General features: G+C 41.0%; 1 protein-coding gene across 1 annotated transcript in view; it reads left to right on the top strand.

Moving 5' to 3' along the window:
* The first annotated feature begins 1,968 nt into the window (after positions 1 to 1,968).
* Positions 1,969 to 25,739, top strand: part of LOC140493825 (transmembrane 7 superfamily member 3-like) — a 32,646-nt gene continuing 8,875 nt past the window's right edge. Inside the window, exons 1-8 of the mRNA XM_072592748.1 lie at positions 1,969 to 2,140; positions 5,266 to 5,420; positions 7,055 to 7,190; positions 9,812 to 9,932; positions 16,607 to 16,778; positions 19,966 to 20,143; positions 23,637 to 23,729; positions 25,096 to 25,176. Coding sequence (XP_072448849.1) covers positions 2,059 to 2,140; positions 5,266 to 5,420; positions 7,055 to 7,190; positions 9,812 to 9,932; positions 16,607 to 16,778; positions 19,966 to 20,143; positions 23,637 to 23,729; positions 25,096 to 25,176 — 1,018 coding nt within the window. The 5' untranslated portion in view covers positions 1,969 to 2,058. The remainder of the gene's footprint in view (positions 2,141 to 5,265; positions 5,421 to 7,054; positions 7,191 to 9,811; positions 9,933 to 16,606; positions 16,779 to 19,965; positions 20,144 to 23,636; positions 23,730 to 25,095; positions 25,177 to 25,739) is intronic.

Genomic DNA, 25,739 nt, shown 5'->3' with positions numbered 1-25,739 from the left:
GGCAGCTCATTCCATGCACACACCATCCTTCGTGTGAAAAGTTGCCCCTTTAAATCTTTCCCCTCTCACCCTCAGGAAATGTGCCATCCTTACCTGGTCTGGCCTACATGTGATTCCAGTCCCTCAGCAATGTGTTAACTTTTTAACTGCTCTCTGCATAATTAGGCATGGGCAATAATTGCTGACCTAGCCAGTGATGCTTACATCCTGTGAATAAATGATCAAAATTGAATAAATTCAATGCTCCAGCTTGAACTGGAATACAGACTCAAAAAACCTCTGTGAAGAAAAAGATCCCTCCTTTTCTCCATCTGTAAAGGAAGATCTCACGTTCTTAAACTGTGTTCCTTGATTCTAATCTCCCTCTCAAGTGGTAACAACCAGTGGGTGTCCTATGTTTAATCTGAATGACCATTCAAACCAAGCTAAATTAGTCCGCATGACCGCTGTGAAGAATATCTATGTTATGTCTGCAAAAATGACCCTGACTTCCCAATTGCTTACCACTTCAACACACCACCATGTTCTTTGATGAATATTTCTGTCACAGACCTGCTGCAGTGCTCCAATGACCCTCAATGCAAGCTTAGATGACAATATCTCATTTTCTACCTGGGGCTCTGCAGCCTCTAGGCCTCAACATAGAGTTCCAATAACTTTGGAGCCTGATTCCATCCTTCCATGCTTTACACCCACCCCCATACCTGGTCCTGTTATGACATTTAGCATTTAGGCTTTTAGCACAATCTGGCATACTTTGGGCCCATTATCTCATAATGCTGCTTTCATCCAGCAGAATTCACCCATTTTCTCCTCTCAGCTCTTTATTATCACCTTCGCAGCTTTTCTTCTGTTCTGGTCCGCTATCCATAATTTCCTTCTTTACCGAACACTTTCAAATCTCTCCGTCTCCACCGATCCACTCACTTTTCCCATTACTAACCTCCCCTTGCCCAAATTCAGCTATCAGTTCTGACGGAGAGACATCAGAACATTATGTCTCCTTTCTTCCCACAGATGATGCCAGATCTGCAGAGTTTCTCCAACAATTTCTAAATGTGTCTCAATGCACTTATTATTTCTGAGCTTCATTTCTGTTTTTAAATTAGTCCTGTACTAACGTTTTCCAGCCACCAAGCAAATCCAAAAAAACAAAGAACTGAAGATCTGAAACACTCAAAAAAACTGAAATTGCTGGAGAAACTCGGCAGGTCTGGCAGCATCTGTGGAGAGAAAAACAGAATTAACATTTCTAGTGAGGCTTCTTCAGAACTTGATACGTTAACTCTGTTTTCTCCTCACAGATACTGCCAAACCTTCTGTGTTTCTCCAGCAATTTCTTGCATGTTTCTGATCGTCAGCGTCAGCAGTTCTTTGTTTTATGAAAGTTTCTTGAGACACCTCACGTGCCAGTCAGCAGTATTTTTTATTCATTCACAGAATTGATTGTTGGGCCAGCGTTTTTCCCATTCTACTAATTGCCCTTGAGAAATAGATAACCTAGTTTGAAGTTTTAAGTGAAGTCACATCTTAACTGTTAAAATAATGTGCATAAATATGTTTGTAGCATTATCTTCCTCATACAGTATAAAGTGTTGTTCCCAATAGTTATGTTGAGAACATCCTGAGGCGTGCAAAACAGAAAGCCTTCTTTAAAAAAGGACACTGCAGAAATACTCAACATTTCTGGATTTTATGAACAATATGTCTTGTTGGAAAAGTAGACAAAGCCTTGCGACACCTGGCGGATGTTACAATCACTCTGTAATTACAACTCAATTCCAATATCGAGAGACAGAGAATTGCAGCAAAACACAACTCGCACCAACACAGATCATTCCTACAAACAGGTCCAAATCAGTGCAGAAGTTAGTGCTGCTGCTAATAACGAAAGGGAAAGAGATACCAGAAAGAATGCAGTGACTATGTCCGGAGGTGGAGCTCAGACATGTACATTTCAGGATGTGACGTGTATTTTTTGGGGTGTAGCTGTGGTCCAAACGGGGGTGAGGGGTTGATAGTTTGATGGGTAGTTTCAGAGGAGAACGATAAGGGACGATGCGGAGATGGTGTTGCTGTGTTCTGGCTGCTTTGCTGTTGGCCGTCGGTGCAGGGACCTTACCTGAGGTTGTGGTTCTCGGTGAGTGGGCTGTTGCAGTCTTCTTTCTGGGCATCTCTTTCGCTTTAGCTGATCCACGTTCCCCGCCCCCAAATAATACACTGCTTTCCCAAAACTGCTCGGATTCCTTTTGCAATTGGATACGTTTAAACTGCTTTTACTACTTTATTCTTCTCCCACCGCCCCACGAATTCCTGCTCTAAACTTCCACAGAAAACTTCCCTTCGCAGTCTGTAATGCTTACTTCAACTTTCTTCACTGGATATCGTGTCTTTCTTCAGTGTCGTTTTTAAACAATTTAAGTGTTAGTGATTACTTTTCTTTGGGTGGTGAACTTACATTTATGTCGTGGGCTTCACAACCCCACCTCCCTGCTTCCAAGTCTGCTTTGTAAATATTTTTGAAGGGAGGATTTGGTGTACAGGATAAGAAGTCACCTACAGAAGTGTGGAGGTGGCATGAGTGCAGAATTAATTCCAGACTTACCAATGCAGTTCAAAAACTGCTCAAGACTGGTGCAAAACGTTCAGAAACTTTTATATGGAAATTTTGTGTGTTTTGTTTTGCTATCATGCTGACTTATGAATCCTTTTGCACAAAAATTGCCCAAACCCACCTCACTTCCTACCCCCCCCAACTGTTTCCTTTCCCATACACTCACCCCCCAACCTTCCAGTTCTTGCTCCCCTTCCCATCCTGAAGTGAAACAAGAGGGAGTGTATCTGAATCATAGAATCCCTACACTGAGCCACCATGACCACTGAGGTTGTTTGAGGGAAGTAATCGAATTAATGTTGTCATTAAGATGTACAGCATGGAAACAGATCCTTCGGCCCAAATTGTCCATGCTGACCAGATATCCCAACCCAATCTAGTTCCACCTGCCAGCATCCGGCCCATATCCCTCCAAACCCTCCCTATTCATATACCCATCCAAATGCCTCTTAAATGTTGCAATTGTACCAGCCTCCACCACATCCTCTGGCAGCTCATTCCATACTCGTACCACCCTCTGTGCGAAAATGTTGCCCCTTAGGTCTCTTTTATATCTTTCCCTTCTCACTGTAAACCTATGCCCTCTAGTTCTGGATTCCCTCACCACAAGTAAAAGTCTATTTATCCTATCCATATCCTGATTTTATAAACCTCTATAAAGACACCCCTCAGCCTCCAACACTCCAGGGAAAATAGCCCCAGCCTATTCAACCTCTCCCTGTAGCTCAAATCCAATTAATCGATAAATTTGAGTAATGTACAGCAGTGAAACTCTGGGGCTCCTCTCCTGTAGTGATAGTGTCACATCCTGTTGAGTCAAAAGGCCTAGGTCAGATTCCACCAGCTTCCTAGGTGTGTCATTATATCTGACCGCATTGTTTTGAAATTATCTAAACACTTAATCTTGGATGATTTGCAATGGTTCATTTAAAAATAAACCCTAAGCTACTTCATTGATAACTACTTGCTGAATTTGTTTGCATGGGTTATTGCAGTCATACTGTCGTAGAAATGTACAGCTATGAAACAGATCCTTTGGTCCTTCTTCCACACCAACCAGATGTTATCAATCTAGTCCCATTTGCCAGCACTTGGCCCATATCACTCCAAACCCCTATTCATATACCCATCCAGGTGCCTTTTAAATGTTGTAATTTGTACTAGCCTCCACCAATTCCTCTGGCAGCTCATTCCATACTTGCACCAAATCTTGTACTAAGATGTTAACCTAGGCTATGTACTACAAAGTGGCTCTTGAACCCATGGCCTTTTGTCTTTGTCAGTGTTAATAATGAACCCATCAGTTTTGTGAAAACATCAACAAGCTTTTATTGCCATTCTTATTGAGATAACCCAAGTTCAAATAATAAATCTGGAATTGAAAATTATTCTCAGTGGTGATGACCATGGAGCTGTCTTAGTTGTTGTAAAAGCTGATCTGGATTGTTAATATCCTTTTAAGGAAGGAAATGTGCAGTCCTTACCTGATGTAGACTACATGTGTCTCCAGATCCACTGTAATGTTGTTGGCGCTTAACTGTCCTCTAAAATGTCCCTAATAAGCAATTTAGTTCAAGGACAATAGGAATGGGTGACAAATGGCACCTTGCTGGCAATGTCTACATTCTGTGAAAGAATATTTTAAACAACTAAAATGTTTCTTTGGATCAATTTCTGTTAACTGTGAGGTGTAAATTTGTTTCTTGTACAAGCTTCAACACAATCTTGCATAAAAAGAAAAATACTTGCTTTATAGAGCTTCTCTTGAAGTACACTTTTAAAACCAGCATTGCTGTAATCACATAATGACACAATAGCTTCTCGTTAGCACTTGTGATTTCCATGTGCCTCACCATACTGAGCATTCTTAAATTTTATTTTGAAAGACTAAAGTCACCTGCCACAGCATGGGACGCATCGATAATAATTCCTAACCACACAAAAGTTCAACCTTTTAATCTATAATTGCATGAAAGTTGAATTATCAGTCTATTTCTAATCTGATTCGAAACCATTGGGTGAAATTTGCTGTTAACTATTTCCCTGCTGAAAAATGTGTCGCTGGAAAAGCGCAGCAGATCAGGCAGCATCCAAGGAGCAGGAGAATCGACATTTCGGGCATAAGCCCTTCTTCAGGAATTCCTGAAGAAGAGCTTATGCCCGAAACGTCGATTCTCCTGCTCCTTGGATGCTGCCTGATCTGCTTTGCTTTTCCAGCGACACATTTTTCAGCTCTGATCTCCAGCATCTTGCAGTCCTCACTTTCTCCTTGTTAACTATTTCCCCCCAAACATGTCTTTACTTTGAGGTAATACTTTTTAAAAAAAAAAGTGAATGTAAGTTTTCCTGATAAGTTTGTCCCTTGTTCTGGGGCAGGCAGCTATTCATCATATTTGTTGTATTCAGATGTTGTATAGCAAAAATAAATAAACAATCTTGCCTGTGGCATTTTCACAGCCAAATGTGTAAGTTTGCACTTCACGCTGAGAATATGGTGCAATGCTTAATCCAACTTGTTTGTATAAAGAAATTTAAATCGGCTTATTATTGAAGTATATCTTGAGAAGAATTGTTGTTTATCAGTGATGTAATTTTATCAGTGGAAGTTTATCAGTGATGTAATTTTCTGTTTTGATTTTTTCATGTGACAGGTCACGTTAAAGTTCCTCTTTTGGAGCCTGTTTCTGTTGTTTTGGAGCCTAATGAGTGTAAACGCATTGTGGTTACAAACATTAGTAGCCTGACTACCTTTGTGGTTGCTCAAGTGTACACTCACATGCAGAATGTGACAGTATCTCTCTCTAAGGTAAGTAAACATTTCTGAAGAAAAGAATTAGACTAATTAAAATTGGTCTGATCTGTTCTTGTTTTTTTTATGTCCTCTAATACGTTTAACTGTTAGTCAGGTGGAAATTGAGTGAAGGAAAATAATTTTATAATATTTATAGATTTTTGGCTTCTTTTAACAACAGTATTGAAATAAAGTTTTTGCAATGCTGTTTGCATTCCACTGTGGAGCATTTGGAAATAATATTTCCATGTCATTGGAGAGAAATCAAATTAATACTGGGTCTGGGATGAGTTCTTCTGAAGAAGAGTTATTGGACTCAAAACATAAACTGTTTCTCTCTCCACATATACTGCCAGTCCTAATTTGTTCATGGGATGTTGGTGTTGTTGTCTGGGCCGGTCTTTATGGCCCAACCCTAATTGACCAGAGTCAACTACATGGCTGTGGATTTGAATCACATGTAGGCCAGACCAGATGAGGACAGCAGAGTTTCTTCATTAACAGACATTAGTGAACCCGATCTGATTTTTAAAAAAAAATCAATTGACAATAGTTACGTGGTCACCATTAGAATAGCTTTTCATTCCAGGTTATTTTTAAGCTGAGTTCACATTTCACCATCTATCATTGTGGGCTTCTAACCCACACCCCCAGGCTTGGGTTCTAGGTGACAAGTCCAGCGACATTACCACTGCCTCCCAGAATGAGAAGATTGCTGCCCGGTATCAGTTTCTGAAATCTGTTTAGCTGGCGATCTCCATTTTCTTTTCTTTTCAATAGTCTTTTCGCCATTTTAGGTTAAAGAACCAGTAATTGGTTCAGTCTCCTAGTTTTTTATTTAACCAAAAGTTTTATACCAACTGGGCTCCGTGGGACTTTTGCTTAATGCATGGTTACTGGTTTGGCAAGTTGTCCTTGAGGAGGTGATGATTAGCTGGTGCCTTGAACCATTGCAGTTCATTTTCTGTCAGTAGACCCACAATGCCATTCGGAAGGGAATTCTAGAATTTTACTCAGTGACGCTGAAGGAACAGCAATATATTTCCAAGTAATGGTGGAGACAAGAAAGCACCCTACCAGTGTTACAATTAAACTAAAATATAAGTGGAATTTGACCAGTTGGAGTCCACATCAATTTAATAAACTTGGATTTCAGTCTGTAGCTTGAAAAGCAGATGATTTCTGTCCATGTGGCAGTCAAAAGAAGACTGCCAACCAATGCATTATAATTTGTACGGAGAACTTTGGCGAATCTTAGCAGATCTGGCAGCGTATGTGAAGAGAGAAGCAGTTTACATTTTGAGTCCAATGGCTCTTCTTCAGAAGAAATCATACCAGACTCAGCATTAATTTGATTTCTCTCCACAGATACTGCCAAACCTCCTGAGTTTCTCCAGCAATATTGTTTGTTTCAGACTCCAGCATCCATATTATGTTGCTTTTATTATAAATTTTACCCTGGAGATCTTTTCTTTGATTGTTATCCAAATGTAAGACTATTTAAATTTAAGTAATGATATTTAATCTAGTTTCAAATCCTTTATACAGGCTCTAGCTGTAGCTTTTAATAGCAGTTATGGCAGGCATGTGATCTCTGTCAGTGATGCTCTTTAAGGGAGTTAATTCATTTCCTGTTTCCTCTGCCTCAGTTCTTTCCTGCAGATGCATCGTACACAGGTTCGACTGCTGGTGTTGTGCTGATGTTAAGCTCATCAACCTTCTACGTTCGAGCTGGAGAAGAGCCGGTGTCAGCAGTCCTGCTTGCTTTGTCCTACAATGCTCTCGGTACATGAGCTAATAGAGATTTCTTGCCTTCCTCATAATAAACTGTAGACCAACGTTGTCCAATTTATCATTGTGGATGTTTCTTGTGCACCTGTAAACAGTGCCCCCTAGTGTAAAACTGTGAACAGCAGCATTTTCTAAACATGCAATTGCACAAATTTGAAAATGGACAACATATCAAGTAAGGAAGTTAAAGGGAGAAATTCAATTCACAAATCTTCATTCAAGTTTGAAAAATTAGTAGCAAGCATCCGAAGACTGGGCAGATGGTGGTTTGGCCAGCTGAAGACCTTTTTGAAACCTTATGCATGGTTACCTCAAGCTGAGTTGCTGACTGTTTTGCTGTAGGTGCCATTTCATTTCCTCCCCCCTCTGACCTGGCAAATTGCAGCAGAGTGACTGTTCAGTGCTTGACAGTGTTTAAAGTGGGATCTGAGACAATATTCTCCCTATATCCTGTGCTGGTACCACACAGAACTTGTTCTGGAAGCATGTACACAACGCTGTGCAAAATTCATTCAAAGGGACTATGCTGCCTTTTAAAAAATAAATGGACCATACCAACATAGCAATTAAGTTTTAAAGGGAACATTGGCCAGATCGTAGATTTAAGTCACTTGGCAGAGCATGGCCCTGCTATAGCAAGCTTTATAATTTTACCAGTCTGCCTAGAGAAGTGGGGATTTCTCAAGTACTGCTTTTTTATATACTGACTCGTGACCAATAGACCCTGTTAGCTGTGTACCGCCTTCTACACACTAGTCCCTATATCTGCCACTAGGCATAATTGTTTTGGCTATTGAGATGTTCACAATATAGCCATCACTATTTGACCCTGACCTAAGCTTAAGACCCCCATATGATCACTGTTACCAAGCCCATCTACTTCCACCTCTGTCCTACGACCTGTCTCTACTTCTGCCTCAACTAGCCTGCTGCTGAAAGCCACAATAATCTTTTTTTTCTAAATCCAGATTATTCCACTACATTCCTGGCTGACCTTTCAATGTCTATAAATTCATGCTAATTTAAATTGGCTGTCTGCATCTTACCCTGAATCAAATCATGTTCACCCCACACTCGCTACCTACGTTGGCTCAGTGTCCAGTATTGCCTGAACTTAAAAGTTTTAAGCACGTATTATTCCATGGCCCAGCAATCCATTATGGCCAGCACATCTCCCAGGTCTTTGCACCTTTCCCATTCTGCATATTGGGCACACTCCAGTTTCCATTCCTTTCCCAGAGATGACCTGCTTTCAGCTCCAAGTCTCTAAACGCTGAACTTTCCTCCTAAACATTTGCTCATTTGTAAAATGCTCCTTAAAACCAATTCCTTTTATCCAGCTTTTAGTCAGCTGTTCTGTATATGTGGACTTGGTGGCCATTTTTTGACTGTCATATTTCAGTGAAGCACTTCATAATACTTTGAGAAATGCAAAGGCACTGCATATACTTGTGTGACACTGGTGGAAAAGTGGCATAATCCAGGGCCTAGGCTAACATTGTGGGGAATGTAGGTTCAAATCCAACCACAGAAGCTGGTGGATATTTTAAAATTAATCAATTAACCTGGAATAGAAAGCTAGTCGCAACAATGATAATCATTCTGGATCAGTGTATGCCTTCAAAAGTTGATTTTCTTTAACCTTCCAACTTGCAAAGTGTATGTTTTAAATTCATTTTAATTGTCGGGATTGTAAAAAAAAATCGTTCTGTTTTTCCTTTCCTTTCCATTTGTGATCATTTTTATGGATGGTCTTTTGCTGCATATGCTAATTAATTGTATGAATCCTGGTTCTGAGATTCTCTCAGTGAAAACCTAACATTCACTGAGTTTTAGCAGTAGGTCAACTGATTTTTCACAAAGGTGAACCCTGATGTCTGTCTTATCTTGCAGTAGTAGGAATTAACATCGGAATCTTGGAATTATTCTCCAACCTTTTCAGGTCCCTTTTATTGATCTTTCTCTATTCTATCTTTCCAGCATTACGTCCAGTTGTGTAACTTTCACACAGCTGAATGTTCTACACTCTTTCCACTTGACTGTTAGCAAATAAGCCTTCAGTTATTTTGTTTGTTCTTGATCCTTTCACAATGCTACATCAAGACAACCTTTAAAATTTCCTTAAACTGACATCTCAAAGGTACCTGCAGTCACCTACTCCAATCCCCTTGTACGTTGGGATGCTTTGTCACATTTTATGGCACTTTAAAATGTAGCTTTCTTTTTTACCTGAATATCTCGTGAATGCATATTAGTCTTTTGGCACATCAAAAAGCCTTTATGCATTGCAATTTCAGATGGAAGTGCTAATATGAGCATAGGGAAATAAAATAGGACTCTGGGTTACTCGTAAACTGGGCAGAATGTGAAAATATTATGCAGTAGAATTCAACTTTGAAACACAAAATGGGCAGTATATTAGCTCTATACATATTCACTAAAAAACAAACTTTGGGGTGTATAACAGCTGGCAAATGTGCTGTTGATCGTTTTGCCAGCCCCAGTTGAATTTCATCCCCAGTATTTAAAGATTATAAGTTCAAAACAATGTTTACCAAATATTCTGTTCATAAAATAAATGTACTAGCTCATCATCTTTCCTCTCTTTCCTACAGATCCTGTACCAGGTGCCTGTAACACAGAGTTTGTCCTAGAAAATGACCCAAATTTGCACTTGGCCTACAACAGTTATGAAACTTCTGTAATGTTTGCACCAGCTAACTTGGGTATAATCAGGTAAGTCAACAGCTAACATGACTTTTTGACAGCTGCAAGTAATCCTATTTTTGTGTTCTCTGGCTTGGCCAATATAGAACAATACAGTACAGGGCCTCGGTGTAATGTTGACCTTTTTATCCTACTCTAAGATCAAACTCCCCTACATACCCTTTATCTTACTATCATCCATGTGCCTATCCAAGATTTGCTTAAATGTCCCTAATGTATCTGACTCTACTACCACCGCTGGCAGTGCATTCTACACACCCACCACTCTGTGTAAAGAACCTGCCTCTGACATCTCCACTAAACCTTCCTTCAATCACCTTAAAATTATGCCCTCTCATGATAGCCATTTCTGCCCTGGGAAAAAGTCTCAGGCTCTCCACTCTATCTATGTGTCTCATCCATCTTTATACTCTTCTATCAAGTTACTTCTCATCCTTGTTCACTGCAATGAGAAAAACCCAAGCTCCCTCAACCTTTCTTCATAAGACATGCCGTCCAGTCAAGGCAGCATTCTGGTAAATCTCTTCTGCACCCTCTTTAAAGCTACCACTACATTCCTATAATGAGGTGGCCAGATCTGAACACAATATTCTAAGTGTGTTCTCACCAGGGCTCTATAGAGCTGCAGCATAACCTCACGGCTCTTAAACTCAATCCCTCTGCTAATGAAAGCCAACACACCATAAGCCTCCTTCACAACCCTATCAACCTGGGTGGCAACTTTCAGGGATCTATGGACGTGGACAGCAAGATCCCTCTGTTCCTCCACATTGCTAAGAATCCTGCCTTTGACCTTGTAATCTGCAAACAATTTTGACCTTCCAAAATAAATCACTTCACACTTTTCCAGGTTGGACTCTATCTGCCACTTATCAACCCAGTTCTGTATCCTGTCAATGTCCTTTTGCAACCTACAATAGCCCTCCACGCTATCCATAACTTCACTAACCTTTGTGTCATCGGCAAATTTACTAACCCACCCTTCCACTTTCTCATCCAAGTTGTTGATAAAAATCACAAAGAGCAGAGGTCGCAGAACCGATCCCTGCAGAGCATCACTGGTCACTGAGCACCAGGCTGAATACCACCCTCTGTCTTCTATGGGCCAGCTAGTTCTATATCCAGACAGCCAGGTTTCCCTTTATCCCATGCCTCCTTACCTTATAAATGAGCCTACCATGGGGAACCTTATCAAACGCCTTGCTAAAATCCATATACACCATACCCACTGCTCTACGTTCATCAATCCATTTTGTCACATCCTCAAAGAAATCACTAAAGCTTGTGAGACATGACCTGCTCCCCTCAAAGTCATGCTCACCATCCCTAATCAAGCTATGCTTGTTCTAATAATCATAAGTCCTGTCTTCCAGAATCCTCTCCAATAATTTGCCCACTGCTAAGGTAAGACTAACTGGTCTGTAATTCCAATACCGATGTGTATCCAAGGATTATCCCTATTCCCTTTCTTGAGCAAGGAAATAACATTTGCCACCCTCCAATCATCTGGCACTACTCCAGTGGACAATGAGGGCACACAGATCAGGTGATGAACTTTGGAAGATCCAAGTCAAGAGCAAACTTTACAGTAAATGGAAAAGACCTGGGGAAAATTGGACTTGAACACCCAGATCTCTGTACGCCATTGTATCCTGAAGGTGGTAATGTGGGTCAGTGACGTGGTCAAAAAGGCATACGGTATGCTTTCCATCATTGGAGGGGGTATTGAGTACAAGAGTTGGCAGGTCATGTTACATTGATATAAGACTTTGGTTTGGCCACATTTGGAATACTCTATACAGTTCTGGTCACCACATTACCAAAAGGATGTGGAACTTTGGAGAGGATGCAGAGGAGGATCACTAGGATGTTGCCTAGTATGGAGGGCATTAGCTATGAAGAGAGGTTGAGTAGATTAGGATTATTTTCATTAGATAGACTGAGGTTGAGGGGGGACCTGTTCGACGTCTACAAAATTATGGGAGGTGTAGGCAGTGTGGATAGCAAGAAGCTTTTTACCCCAGAGTGCTGGACTCTAACAAGGGTTTATGAGTTTAAAGTGAAAGGGAAAAAGTTTAAGGGAGCTATGCATGGAAAGTTCTTTATGTAGAGATTGGTGGGTGTTTGGAATGTGTTGGGAGAAAGTGAGGACTGCAGATGCTGGAGATCAGAGTAGAGTGTGTGGTGCTGGAAAAACACAGCAGGTCAGACAGCATCCGAGGAGCAGAAGAATCAACCTTTTGAGCAAGAGCCCTTCATCAGGAAAAGCAATGGAATGCCTGGAATGCATTGCCAGCAAAGGTAATGGAGTCAAACATGATTGCGTCATTTAAGATGTATTTAGACAGAAACGTAAATGAGCAGGGAGCAATGGGACACAGACCTTGACAAAATAGGTGACCAGTTTAGACAGAGGATCTGGATCGGTGCAGGCTTACAGGGCTATGCTGTAATTTTCTTTGTTCTTTGTTCTTGCTCTTTTCCAATGGCCCATAATCTCTTCCCTCGCTTCCCATATAAACCTTGGGTACATCCAGTCTGGCCCAGGGAACTTACCTATCCTTATGTTTTTCAAAGTTTTCAGCACATCCTCCTTAACATGAATCTGTTCAAGCATATCAGCCTGTTTCACGCTGTCTCGCAAATGACAAGGTCGCTCTCACTTTTGATACTTAAGCAAATTATGTGTTAAGGCGCTCCCCTACCTTCTCCGACTCCAGGCACAAATTCCCTCCACTATCCCTGATCGGCCCAACCCTCACTCTTGCCATTCTCTTGTTCCTCACAACGCCTTAGGGTTTTCCTTAATCCTACCTGCCAAGGCTTTTTCATGCCCCCTTCTAACTCTCCTAAGTCCATTCTTCAGTTCCTTTCTGACTACCTTGTAACCCTCTGGAGCCCTGCCTGATCCTTGCTTCCTCAACCCTAAGTAAGCTTCGTTCTTCCTCTTTACTAGATGTTCCACGTCCTTTGTCATCTAAGGTTCCTTCACCCTACCATCCCTTCCTTGCCTCTGTGGGACAAACCTATGCAGCACTCACAGCAAGTGCTCCCTAAACCATCTCCACATTTCTGTCATGCATTTCCCTGCCTAAGTGTTGTAATTCCCCTCCCCCAACTAAATACTTTCACATACCGCCTCTCCATGACAATAGTAAAGGTCAGGGAGTTGTGATCACAATCACCGAAATGTTCTCCCACTGAGAGATCTGACACCAAATGTGGTTCGTTGCCAAGCACCAAATCCAATATGGCCTCCCCTGTAGTCAGCCTATCTACATATTGAGTCATGAATCCTTCCTGGACACACCTGACAAAATCTGTTCAATCCAAGTATTTGCACAAAGGAGGTTACAATCAATATTAGGGAAGTTGAAGTCATCTATGACAACAACCCTGTTACCTCTGCACCTTTCCAAAATCTGCCTCCCAATTTGTTCCTCTGTGTCTCTGTTGCTATAGGGGTAACTGTAGAAAACTCCCGAGAATGTGATGCTCCTTTCCTGTTTCTGACTTCCACCCATACTGACTCTGTAGACAAACCCTCCTCAACAACCTCCCATTCTGCAGCTGTGAAACTGTCCCTGATTAGCAATGCCACTCCCCCAGCTATTTTACCTCTATCCCTATTCCTTTTGAAACATCTAAACTCCGGAATATTCAGCAACCATTCTTGCCCCTGTGATATCCAAGAGTCCGTAATGGCCGCAATATTGTAGCTCCAAATATTGATCCATGCTCTGGGTTCGTCATCGTTATTCCTGACATATTTTACGATTAAAATAGACACACTTTAACCCATCACACTGACTGCAACTTTGCCCTGTCGACTGTCTGTCCTTCCTCACAGGTTTTCTACGTGCAATATCTGCCAGTTCACTAGGTAACCCATCCTCTGATCCCATCCCCTTGCCAAACAAGTTTAAACCCTCCTAAAGAGCTCTAGCAAACCTCCTGCCAGGATATTAGTAGCCCTCTAGTTTAGGTGCAACCCATCCTCTTTGTACAGGTCCCATCTTCCCCAGAAGGTATCTCATTGATCCACATATCCGAAGCCCTGCCTGTACACTAGCCCTGCAGCTGCACTCGCTCTCTATTCCTAGCCTCACTAGCCCGAGGCACCGGTAGCAATCTTTAGATTACTATCCTGCTTGTTCTGCTTTTTAACTTCCAATCTAACCCAATGTTCACTTTTCAGGTCCTCATCCCTTTTCCTATTTATGTCATTGGTACCGATGTGTATCACGACTTCTGGCTGCTCACCCTCTCCCTTAAGAATCCTGTAGACACTATCCGAGGCATCCCTGAGCCTGGCACCCGGGAGGCAACATACCATCCGGGAATCTTGCTCAGGACCATAGAATGTCCTGTCTGTTCCTCTAACCATTAAATCTCCTATCACTGTCACTCTCCTAATCTCTCCCCTTCTGACCCACACCCAGCTGCTGTGGCTTTCCCCTGGTAGGTACCTCCACCCACCCACCACCACCACACAAAGCAGTATAATTCTTATTGAGGGGAATGGCCACAGAGGATCCCTGTATTATCAGCCTATTCCCTTTCCCTCTCCTAACAGTCAGCTAGAAACCTCTATCCTGTAACTCCTCCCTATAACTCCTCTTTATTACACCCTCAGCCTCACGAATGATCTGACTTCATCCAGCATCCTCACTTCATCCAGCTCCAGCTCCCTAACACAGTTTTTGTATTTTTTTTTTTAATTTTCATGTGACAAGATATCTATTTATTTTGTAAGTTGAAATGAATTTAAATGCCCATCCATTATTAGCTACAAACTTGTGCAACTGTCTTTAGGCACTTAACTGTGTAAAATGTATTTCCAAAAACCTGTTATTTGGATTGCATGATTTAAAATTATTCTCATGCTCAAGGCTGTTTGAAAGAGGTTTTGATCATGTGTAGACTTGAGTAGGATTGTTGCATTTTCTTGTTTTTATAAAGAAGCATGCACGCACTCAGATATCACTGAAGGCCAGCATTTATTATCCATCTATCATTACCATTGAGGAGAAAGAAGTGCATCACTCTGTTAAAGTGTTGTAGTCTGTTTTCTGAACGTAAAGTCCCAGTGCCTGGATCTTAATCTAATGATGATGAAAGAAAAGTGCATAAATTGGAGGTGATGGTGTTCCTATGCAACCATTGCCCCTGTCCTTCTCATGTTAGAGATTTGAATTTTTAAAAAACATTTTTTTAAAGCCAGTCTAGCTTGAATGACGTAATCTAGAAGACTTCTAATTGTTCAAGGTTCTGAAGATGTTCCAGCGAGCTGGAGAAGAACAACACTGGACTTGAAGTGCTAACTCTGTTTCCTCTTCACAGATGCTACCAAACCTCTTACGCTATAAAGAGAGGCTGGATGAACTGGAGTTACTTTCTTTAGAGCAGAGAAGGCTGAGAGTGAACCTGATAGAGGTGTATAAGATTGAGGGGCATGGACAGGGTGACTAGAAAATAGCTGTTTCCCTAGTTGATGGATCAATTGCATGCAAATATAATTTTAAAGTGAAATGTTGGAGGTTTAGAAGGGATTTGAGGAACGTGTTTTTTTTTTGATTAGATTACTTACAGTGTGGAAACAGGCCCTTCGGCCCAACAAGTCCACACCGCCCCGTCGAAGCGCAACCCGCCCATACCCCTACATCTACCCCTTACCTAACACTACAGGCAATTTAGCATGGCCAATTCACCTGACCTGCACATCTTTGGAGTATGGGAGGAAACCGGAGCACCCGGAGGAAACCCACGCAGACACTGGGAGAATGTGCAAACTCCACACAGAGAGTCGCCTGAGGCGGGAATTGAACCTGGGTCTCTGGCGCTGTGAGGCAGCAGTGCTAACCACTGTGCCACCGTGCCGCCCAAGGGATTGAACCAGTGTATTTTAGATTAGATTACTTTGTGTGGAAACAGGCCCTTCAGCCCAAACCAATCCAGACCCATTCTCCTACACTTATCCCTTCACCTAACACTATGGGCAATTTATCATGGCCAATTCACCTAACCTACACATTTTTGGTCTGTGGGAGGAAACCGGAGCAAACCCACGCAGAGAATGTGCAAACTCCACACAGTCAGTCACCTGAGGCAGGAATTGAACCCAGGTCTCTTGTGCTGTGAGGCAGCAGTGCTAACCACTGTGCCACCGTGCTTTCACCCAGACAGTGGAGGACGTCTGAAATGCACTGCCTGGGAGGGTCGTTGAGATGGGAAACCTCACAACCTTTAAAGCATACTTGGATGAGCACTTGACATGTCATGACATTCAAGGCAATGGTTCAAGAGCTGGAAAGTGGAACTGGAGTAGGTTTGGAGTAGTTTTTGTCAATGCAGACACAATGGGCCAATATACAGTGATTCCATTTGCTGAGTTTCTCCAGCATTCCCTTATTTTCAAATTTCCAACATCTGTCGTATTTTGCTTTTGTTGATTATATTGGCTGCTGACTGTGTGGTGAAACCAGCAATTACATTAGTTTGTAACTAAAAGCAGGATGAATGGAGGTCCAGTATTTCCTGAGCAGGAGAAATTTGCAGAGCAGAAGAATAGTGAGCTTTAAGTATTGTCTTTTTTAAAGAAAGGCATAAGTATTCAAGGAACCTGTTTGAATGGATAATGTATGCTGTTAACTTGATAATCTTTATTTGCTTTCATCTTCTAGGCTGCTGCCACCTCCTGCTTGTGATGTGAAGACCGATGCTTCCACACGATGGAGACTGACCTATGACATATATCAATATTTTCTACCCGAGAATGACCTCAGCGTGGAAAGTTTATTGAAAGGACTGAGTCAAATGTCATCTGTTCAAAAGATAGAACAAAATGGAATAAAGGTAAATACTTACTATCCTGCCTACAATATTAATCCCCAGATTTGAAGCTTTTGGAAGCCTCACAATACATACAATATTTGTCACTTTCAAACTGAAAAATAACCATTTATATTTTCCCTTTTACAGTAGTTTAGTTTTGATCAAATATTTACACAAAAGTGGCTACTTAATGTATCTCACTGTACACAAATTGGCTGCTGTTTGTTGACCAAATAAGCAAATGCACTTCGGGATAATTGTTTGATGAAAAGCACTTTGTTCATTTAGGTGATGTGAAAGGTGATATATGAATTCAAGATATTTGCTTCCGGTAATTAAAACTACTATTTTCTAGACTGACAGCTATAGCAAGTCAAAGCCGTGCTATACAGCTGCCAGAAATAAGAGAAACGTAGAATTTATTTGTGCTTACAGTAGATTTTCATCTTTTTTGATTGGACATTCAGAGCATTTTGTGGCCTTGCCATCCTGAAAGAATTTTGATATGTGGTCACTGTTTTAATGTAGGAAACACAAAGGCCAAATCATGTACTGTAACTTCTCACTAGCAGCTTTAATTCTACTGCCAATGTGATATTTTTGGGAGAGGCGGTGGCGGAACTATTAATCCAGAGACGCAGGTCATATTTGAGGACCCAGGTTCAAATCCTGCCACGGCAGATGGTGGAATTTGACTTCAGTAAAGTTTGGGATTAAGAGTCCAATGATGACTGTGTGTGAAACTATTGTCGATCATCAGAAAAAATTGTCTGGTTCACTATTAACCTTGAGGAAAGGAAATCTGCCACCTTTACCTGGTCTGGCCTACATGTGACTCCAGACCTACAGCGATGTAGCTGAAAATGCGATAAATAGTGGTCACAACACCAAGGCGAACTCACCTGCTCTTTGTTTGGCTGCATAGACAGGCCAATCCGTTTAACCTGGGAAAGTGATCAGAAATTATGCTGTAAATCAGGACAAAATCAACAGTCACTAGGAAGGTGTAGATTAGTTGAGGAAAACCAGGGTTTTTTTTTAAAGATATAAGTGTTTAATTTGAGGTTTTTGAGGAGTAAGGGATTTGATAAAGGTAATGCAATTAATGTGATGTAGAGCATTTGATGAGGTTCCACATGACAGGCTTGTCAGCAAAGTTATAGCTTGTGGCATAAAAAGATAGTGGTAGCATGGATACAGAATTGACTGGATGATGGGAGGTAATTATCAATGCAGGGGTTCCCTCAGATCTGTAATAGGATCTCTGCTTTTCTTGATTATATTTCTTCACAACTTGGATTTGGGTGTCAAAGTTTGCAGACGTCAAGCTTTGGCAGTATTTTGAATGGTTATATGGACAGGGATAAACGTAGGGATTGGGGGAATGGGTGGATAAATGACAAATGAAATTTAACAGGGAGGGTTGTGGTTTTGTTCGCCGAGCTGGGAATTTGTGTTGCAGACGTTTCGTCCCCTGTCTAGGTGACATCCTCAGTGCTTGGGAGCCTCCTGTAAAGCACTTCTGTGATGTTTCCTCCAGCTGGAACTGACAACCGGAAGTGGCAGATACAAATCACTATAAATGCCGGAGGAAACATCACAGAAGCGCTTCACAGGAGGCTCCCAAGCACTGAGGATGTCACCTAGACAGGGTACAAAATGTTTGCAACACAAATTCCCAGCTCGATGAACACAACCACAACAATGAGCACCCGCGCTACAAATCTTCTCACTAACTTTTAACAGGGAGGGGTGTGAAGTGATTTATTTCTGTTGGAAGAATGAGAAGAGATGATATAACAAAGGGAATTGTGCAGAGGCAAGGCTCAAAATATTAGAAGTGGCAAAGCAGTTTGAAAAAGCTGCTAATAATCTGTGTAGGATCCTGCTTTATAATAATGCCATCAGGTACAATAGCAAGAAAGTTATACTTAATCTAAGAGTTTCCTCAACTGAAGTATTGTGTCCAGTTCTGAACGTCCCACTTAGGATGCATTAGAGAGCAGAAGTTATTAAATGCATAGTTTCAGGGATGAGCAACTTCAGGCACATGGTAGATTGAAGAAGCTGGGAGTGCTGTCTTTTGAAGATGGGAAGGTTTAGCGGAGGTTTGATAGCCATTCAAAATCATGAGGGCAGTGGAATAATAAATAAGGTCTCAAACTGTTCCCTTTTGTTCATATATACTGTATATATACATTTGTTTACGGGATGTGGGTGATTCTAACTAGGACTGCATTTATTGCCCATTGCTAACAGTTTTTGAGCATTTAAGAGACCACAACATTGGTGTGGGTCTGGTGTCATTTCTGGTTTACACCAACTAAGAATGTAAGTTTCCTTCCGTAAAGGTTATTAATGAACCTAATAGGTTTTCCCCAACGATCAAACAATGGCTTCATTGTCATCATTAGACTCTTAATTCAATTTTTAAAAATTGGAATTACATCCCACCATCTGCCACTTTGAACCCAGGTCCCCAGAACATTACTTTGGTCTCTGGATTAATAGCGATCATCTACCAATCATACCACGAGGCCATCACAGACCATAAAGGGTGAAAGGTCAAGAATCAGAGGTCTCAAATTAATGGCAATGGCCAAAGAAGCAATGGTGAGGTGAGGGGACTTTGGGCAACTGTTAGTTGGAATCTGCCCATGTGTGGTGAGAGTTTCAATTGAATCAATAAAGAAATTTAGATAATTATCTGAATCGAAAAAAAATTGCAGTGTGTTGAACAGAGAATTTGTTTTTGAGTGGGATAGGTACAAATTAGGTGGATAATCTTTTTTGTCTAGAAGTTGAGTTTTAATTGTGAAGAATGAATGGAGGGCCAGTAGTGTTTTTCTTCATCCTTGTGATGAATCTCACACTACCTGGAATTTGTATTGTAGGATGAAATAAACCTGGATAAATACAACCTATTTTGGACACTGCTTCTTATACTTGGCACTAACTGCTGTTAGTGCCAAGTATAAGAAGCAGTGTCCAAAATAGGTTGTATTTATCCAGGTTTATTTCATCCTACAATACAAATTCCAGGTAGTGTGAGATTCATCACACTGCTGTTAGTGCCATCCTCTCATTCTAACTTGAATTTAATAAGTAAAGACTTGGCCTCCATTTTGAGTCAAGGTGAAGAATTATCTCTTTGGATATTAATTTAGTTAATTGATGTACTTGAACGCACTTTCTCTAATAATGGCAGGTTACCACAGTAAGTTCATTTGAGCAGACGATAATCCATGGAAACTCATATATTGGCACTGGAGTGATCTACAATGTCATTGTCAGGGACCCTGTTTGGAGAACCTCTGCATCTTATATCCCTGTGTCCACATATGCCTGCACTTTGTCCCCTCCAGGATATTTCTGTGAGAATTCAGGTAAGGAAATAATATAGTTTCAACTAAACCTTTGCATATGTGACCATTTTGTAACTGTCCAAATACACACAACAGAATCGGTGAGAGTTTGAATTGGTGGATAACTGGAAACGTGTTTGCTCGCCAAGTTGAAACTTGTCAGGTGCAAGAGCCATTTCACTTTTGCCATTTCTGGGCTTTGGCTGTTATAGTGTCATACAGCATGAAAGCAGACTCTTCGGTCTAACCAGTCCATACCAAACATCATCCAAAACTGGTCTCACTTGCCCGCTCCTGGCCCATATCCCTCCAAACCTTTCCTATCCATGTACTTCTCCAAATGTCTTTGAAGCATTGTAACTGTGTCTACTTCCACCACTTTCTCAGGAAGTTCATTCCACGCATGAACCACACTGTTTACAAAAGCAAATCTGCCCTTCATGTCTTTGTCTAACTTTGAAAATATCAAAGGCAACTTTACTCCGAGCATATTCTTTTAACATATGATTTGGGAGCAGGCTGCTCAGGTCCTCGAGACTGATGTACCATTCAGTCAGATTGTGGCTGACTACTCCACATTTCTGCCTACCCAAACATCACCCATAACCTTAACTACTATTCTTCCAGAGTTAAATGGACTACAGTTTTGTAATCTTTGCCCGAAGTTCAAAATCTTGGGTAAAGTAATTGATCAGATTAGATCAGTTCAGTTGAAGCTGATAAACATATGGCCATCTCCTAGGAGCCAAATATAAAGAGTGGCATGGTGGCTCAGTGGTTGGCACTGCTACCTCGCAGCTCTAGGGACCTGGGTTCGATTCCACCCTCTGTCTGACTATGTGGCGGTTACACATTCTCCTGTGTGGGTTTCTGCTGGATGCTCCATTTCTTCCCATATCCAAAGATGTGCAAGTTAGGTGGATTGGCCATGCTAAATTACCCATAGTGTTCAGAGAAGCGTAGGTTAGGTGCATTAGCTGTGGGAAATGCAGGGATACAGGGATCGGCTCTGGGTATGGGTTGCTTTTCAGCTGATTAGTGTGGACATGTTGGGCCAAATAGCCTGTTGCTGAACTTTAGGGATTCTATGAAAAATTAATCTTTTTAAAAATTGCAGCAAGTAGTAATTTTCCAAGCAATTATTTACTTTAATGATTTATTTTTCAGTGATGCAATTTTGATTAGAACGGGAAGCTTGCCAAATATTTAACTAGTAATGTTTATGTACATATATTATAGAAGTAAGATTTGACACTGGACAAATACAGTAAAGGTGTTTATAGGTTGCTTCAGCAAAATGCCTGTTTGTGATGCCCATTAAGTGCACAGCCAATTAATACGTTCAAAATTTGTATTTTCTTTTGACTCTAATATCAGCTGGGATCACCCAGTCTGCACTTGTACTAAATGTTGGCCTTTAAAAATGTGATTAAAGCTCTCTAGCATGCAGTTTAAGACGCTGTGTTAAATTATAACAAGGAATAAACTTTACTGTGCTTTAACATTCAAGTCCAGATGAAGGTTTCTGGTATGCCAGACATTGTTTTGTTGATAACTTAATCTTCAACAGTTTCCAGAAATACCAGAGTAGAAACTTGACCACCTCCACAAGCAGAAAAATGAGAGGTTCTGCCACAATTTGACAGAAATGACATTGGTGGATCTGCATAGTTTTTGCGTTTCATCTCCCATCTGGTTGCAATTTTTCACCAATGGAAAATCCTTGTATAATTGTTTACCAGTACAAAGTCTGTGTGATATTTGAACAGAGAGTGCAAGGACCTTTTCTGAGTTAGTTTTGTTAGTCATGACTAATTTATACTGTCCTCCTTCAGGACTGGGGGTGGGTGTAGGAGGGGGCTGCAGATAAAGGGGCTGATGAGAGAAGGGGATAAGTGAAGACAGGCAGAGGGTACGACCTGGTTGGTCAGTGGGAGGAATGAATCCAGTAGGTGTCTGGAAGAAGTGGAAAGGAGGGGGAGGGGCTGTTAAGGGAATCGGGGGAAGGGAGGTTATTTAAAATTGGAGAATTCCGTACCTCTCCTTTCCTTCCTTCCCACTTCCTTCCCAGCCCCTCCCCCTCCCTTCCACTGCTCCCTGTCACCAACCGGATTAATTCCTCCCATTGACCAACCAGGTTGTATCCTCTAACTGTCTTCACCTATCCCCACTTCACCACCCTGCCCCTGCCACCCCCTTTTGTATGCTTCCCCCACCCACCAACACCCATTCCCAGTCCTGAAGAAGGGTTACACCCGAAATATTGACTTCTCCACCTCCTGATGCTGCCTGTCTACTTTGGAATCCAACATCTGTAGTCTTTTTTGTCTTTAACCAAATTTATATTCCAGCAATCCACACATTTCTCAATATTCCAATCCATTTTAAATATTCAATAAATTTTACCTTTGATTTTTAAGGGCATTCCACCATGTTATCTTTTCTATGTATTAGTTGTCGAGACAAATTGTATCCTATATTACCAACCAAAAAATAAGTTTTGTTCACCCACCTGTCCTAGAAATCCATTCATTGTAGCACACACTGTAATTGGATCAGCCTTAACCATCACAGTTGCATAACCCTAATTAAATTCCTTCCGACTGATGAACTGTCACTGTACTTTCTTCATCTATACTGTTACCTTCCTGAGAAGGGACAACCACTATTCGATCCAGTTGTTGCTAAGTTGTCATTTTTTTTTCTTTCGATATGTTTATGACACATCCCCGCTTTCATGTTGAATTTCCGATCATTGTGCCCAGGAGTCAAGACATGGATACCTGTCTCATAGTTTTTAAGCTGATAACAGCCTCGTTCTTTCCCTTTTGCCACTGATTTTTTTCTGACCGAACTGTGTCAATGCGATCTGTTGTCAAAGCCAGTAACTTGATTGCATCATCTTATTGTCTGAATGAAATTCCTCTGCAATCATTTGACAGTATGGAACGTTGGTATTGCTGGACAAGGGCACTCATGTCGACTTTGTGAGCATACCAATGTAAAGGGAATGGCATTTTAAAACAGAGAAGGTGCTAGCTGACTGTCAAGCGGACTCTGGCTGGCAGAGGTTTTGCCATGGAGAATGCTCCAGTTAACGATAACTGGCAGTTAAGTGCCAAGCTTCACCAAGATGTGCTTTTTTTTTTGAGCAACGGCCCATCCCTTGTAATAATGCAAGCTATCACATTGTTCTGTAGGCTAATACTTCACCTGGGAAAATATAATTTCTTCTCTTCAGCCCCAAAGAATTATTACAGCTTTCCATATGAAAACCAAGGAGTGACAATGATTTTGAGATATCTCATCGTGCAAGAGGAATGCTATAAGATATGAATTGTTAATGAAAACATATTTTGATACTAGCTGTTATTGATGTCAATTGGCCATTTGACTGACAAGCCAAATCTATTCACATTAATGTTGTTATTTTTATTTGTCATCTGAATAGCATCTTGCAGTCTATTAGAAATTAACAGGTTCAATCCTAATAAAGTTTTTTTTTAATTTGCAGATAGAAATTTAATCTATGTGCAGGTTCTATGCACAGTACTTGGAATCTATGGCTTAATACTCTGTTTTATTGGACATAGAATCTTTGAAGCAGGTAATTTCTCAAAAGATTACTCTTTCCGAGTTCATTTTGCATTGTAACATTTGTGTATAATTGAGTTCATCTGCCTTTTTTTCTGGAGTCTTCCTTCCTCATATTTTCAATTGTGGATTAGTACTGTTTCACTCAAACAATTTTTACATTGTTCTGGATTAGTGGTGCTGGAAGAGCACAGCAGTTCAGGCAGCATCCAAGGAGCTTCGAAATCAACGTTTCAGGCAAAAGCCCTTCATTCAGGATGAAGGGCTTTTGCCCGAAATGTCAATTTCGAAGCTCCTTGGATGCTGCCTGAACTGCTGTGCTCTTCCAGCACCACTAATCCAGAATCTGGTTTCCAGCATCTGCAGTCATTGTTTTTACCTAATTTTTACATTGTGTTGAACAAAGTCATTCAAGGGATGTGGATTTCACTGGCATTTATTGCCAATCCTTAGCTGCGCTTGAGAAAGTGGTGGTGAACTGCATTCCTGAATCGCTGCAGTCCATTTGGTTTAGGGATAGGAATCAATTTGCATGAGCATCAAAGAATAATTACATTTTGTCAAAGGTTTGCACCTTGCACTCATTGGGACAATTCACATGAACTACCAGTGTAAAAGGCAATTGACCTTTAAACTGATTGAGAGTTGTGCTGATTGGTTGGCAAATTCAAGCTAATTGTTCTTATGAACACAAGACCGAAAGCTTCAAACAAGAGTGCAATAATAAGTGGTAGGAAAATTACAGCTTCACATTCCACAACTGGGGTGGCATGGTGGCTCAATGGTTAGCATGACTGCCTCACAGTGCTAGTCACCCACGTTTGATTCCAACCTCGGGTGACTATCTGCATGGAGGTTTATATTCTTCCCATGTCTGCGTGGGTTTCCTCCAGCTGCTCTGGTGTCCTCCCACAGTCCAAAGGTTAGGTAGATTGACCTTGCTAAGTTGTCCATGGGCATGCAAGTTAGGTGAATCAGCCGTGGGAAATGCAGGGATAGGGTAAAGGGTTGGGTCTGGGTCGGGTGCTCTTCAGATGGCTCGAATGTGATGCTTCCCACACTGTAGAGGTTCTATGATCTGTGATTCTGACTAAAAACTTGTCTGCTGGATGAAGGGTCTGTATCTGTGCTGTATGGTTTTGATGGTTGTCGTCATGTTTCCATCATTTCTTCTTCTGGTTTGTTTCCACATTAAGTAGGGTCAGTTAATAAATATTAAGGTCCCACATGGCATGGTTTTATAGCTATTGCTCTATTAACCATTTTGGATTATATTGCTTTGATATTATGGATCTGCCTAATGAACGAGTGCTGTTCCCTCTGACAGATTGGATTTCTAAATCAGATTATTTTCTCTTTTTCCACTCCTCTCTTTATAGAATTTCTTTTCTATGGCTTTTTGGTCTTTGGATTCATCAGCTTTGTGTTGGCAACTCGATTCTCTACGTTGGACTTCATCAGTGAGTATGGAATAGAAATTCAGCATATTGAATGTTTGTTTTGTTTCCAATTTGTTCAACCATGTATTTAATGTGGAAAGGCTGGAAATATTGCCATATAACTTATCTTCTAAATTCAAGATGAATTCTCAATCACCCTGGGTTTCCTCAACAAAAAATTAACTTACCTCTCACACTTAGAAATGTGTTGCAACAAATGTTTTTCTGATTTGTTTAAGGTAATGCAGCACAGGCTTTAAGTGTAATAAATTTGTCAAAGAGTTCAACGAGATCTTGGTGAACTGGCCAATGGGCTGAGAAGTGGCAGATGGAGTTGGGGGCACTACCACTGTGCCGCAAAGTTCCTAAATGTTCCCAGTGGTTGCTAGGCCAAACTGCTGAAACAGTTCCTCACAACAAACTGGTTAAATTATCCCATTACTAGCTACACTAATCACTATGAAGCACAGAGAATAGATATTAGCTGTAACATTTAGTTACTCACTAGATTTACTGAGTTTAACTTAGAATTAAAAATTAATCTATTCACTGACATTGGATGTCAGTGTTAATGACCGAGCAAG

The sequence above is a fragment of the Chiloscyllium punctatum genome, chromosome 22 (assembly GCF_047496795.1).
Source record: "Chiloscyllium punctatum isolate Juve2018m chromosome 22, sChiPun1.3, whole genome shotgun sequence".
In the NCBI taxonomy this organism is placed as follows: Eukaryota; Metazoa; Chordata; class Chondrichthyes; order Orectolobiformes; family Hemiscylliidae; genus Chiloscyllium; species Chiloscyllium punctatum.
Note: the sequence above shows the minus strand (reverse complement) of the source record. Positions and strands in the feature narration are given on the sequence as shown.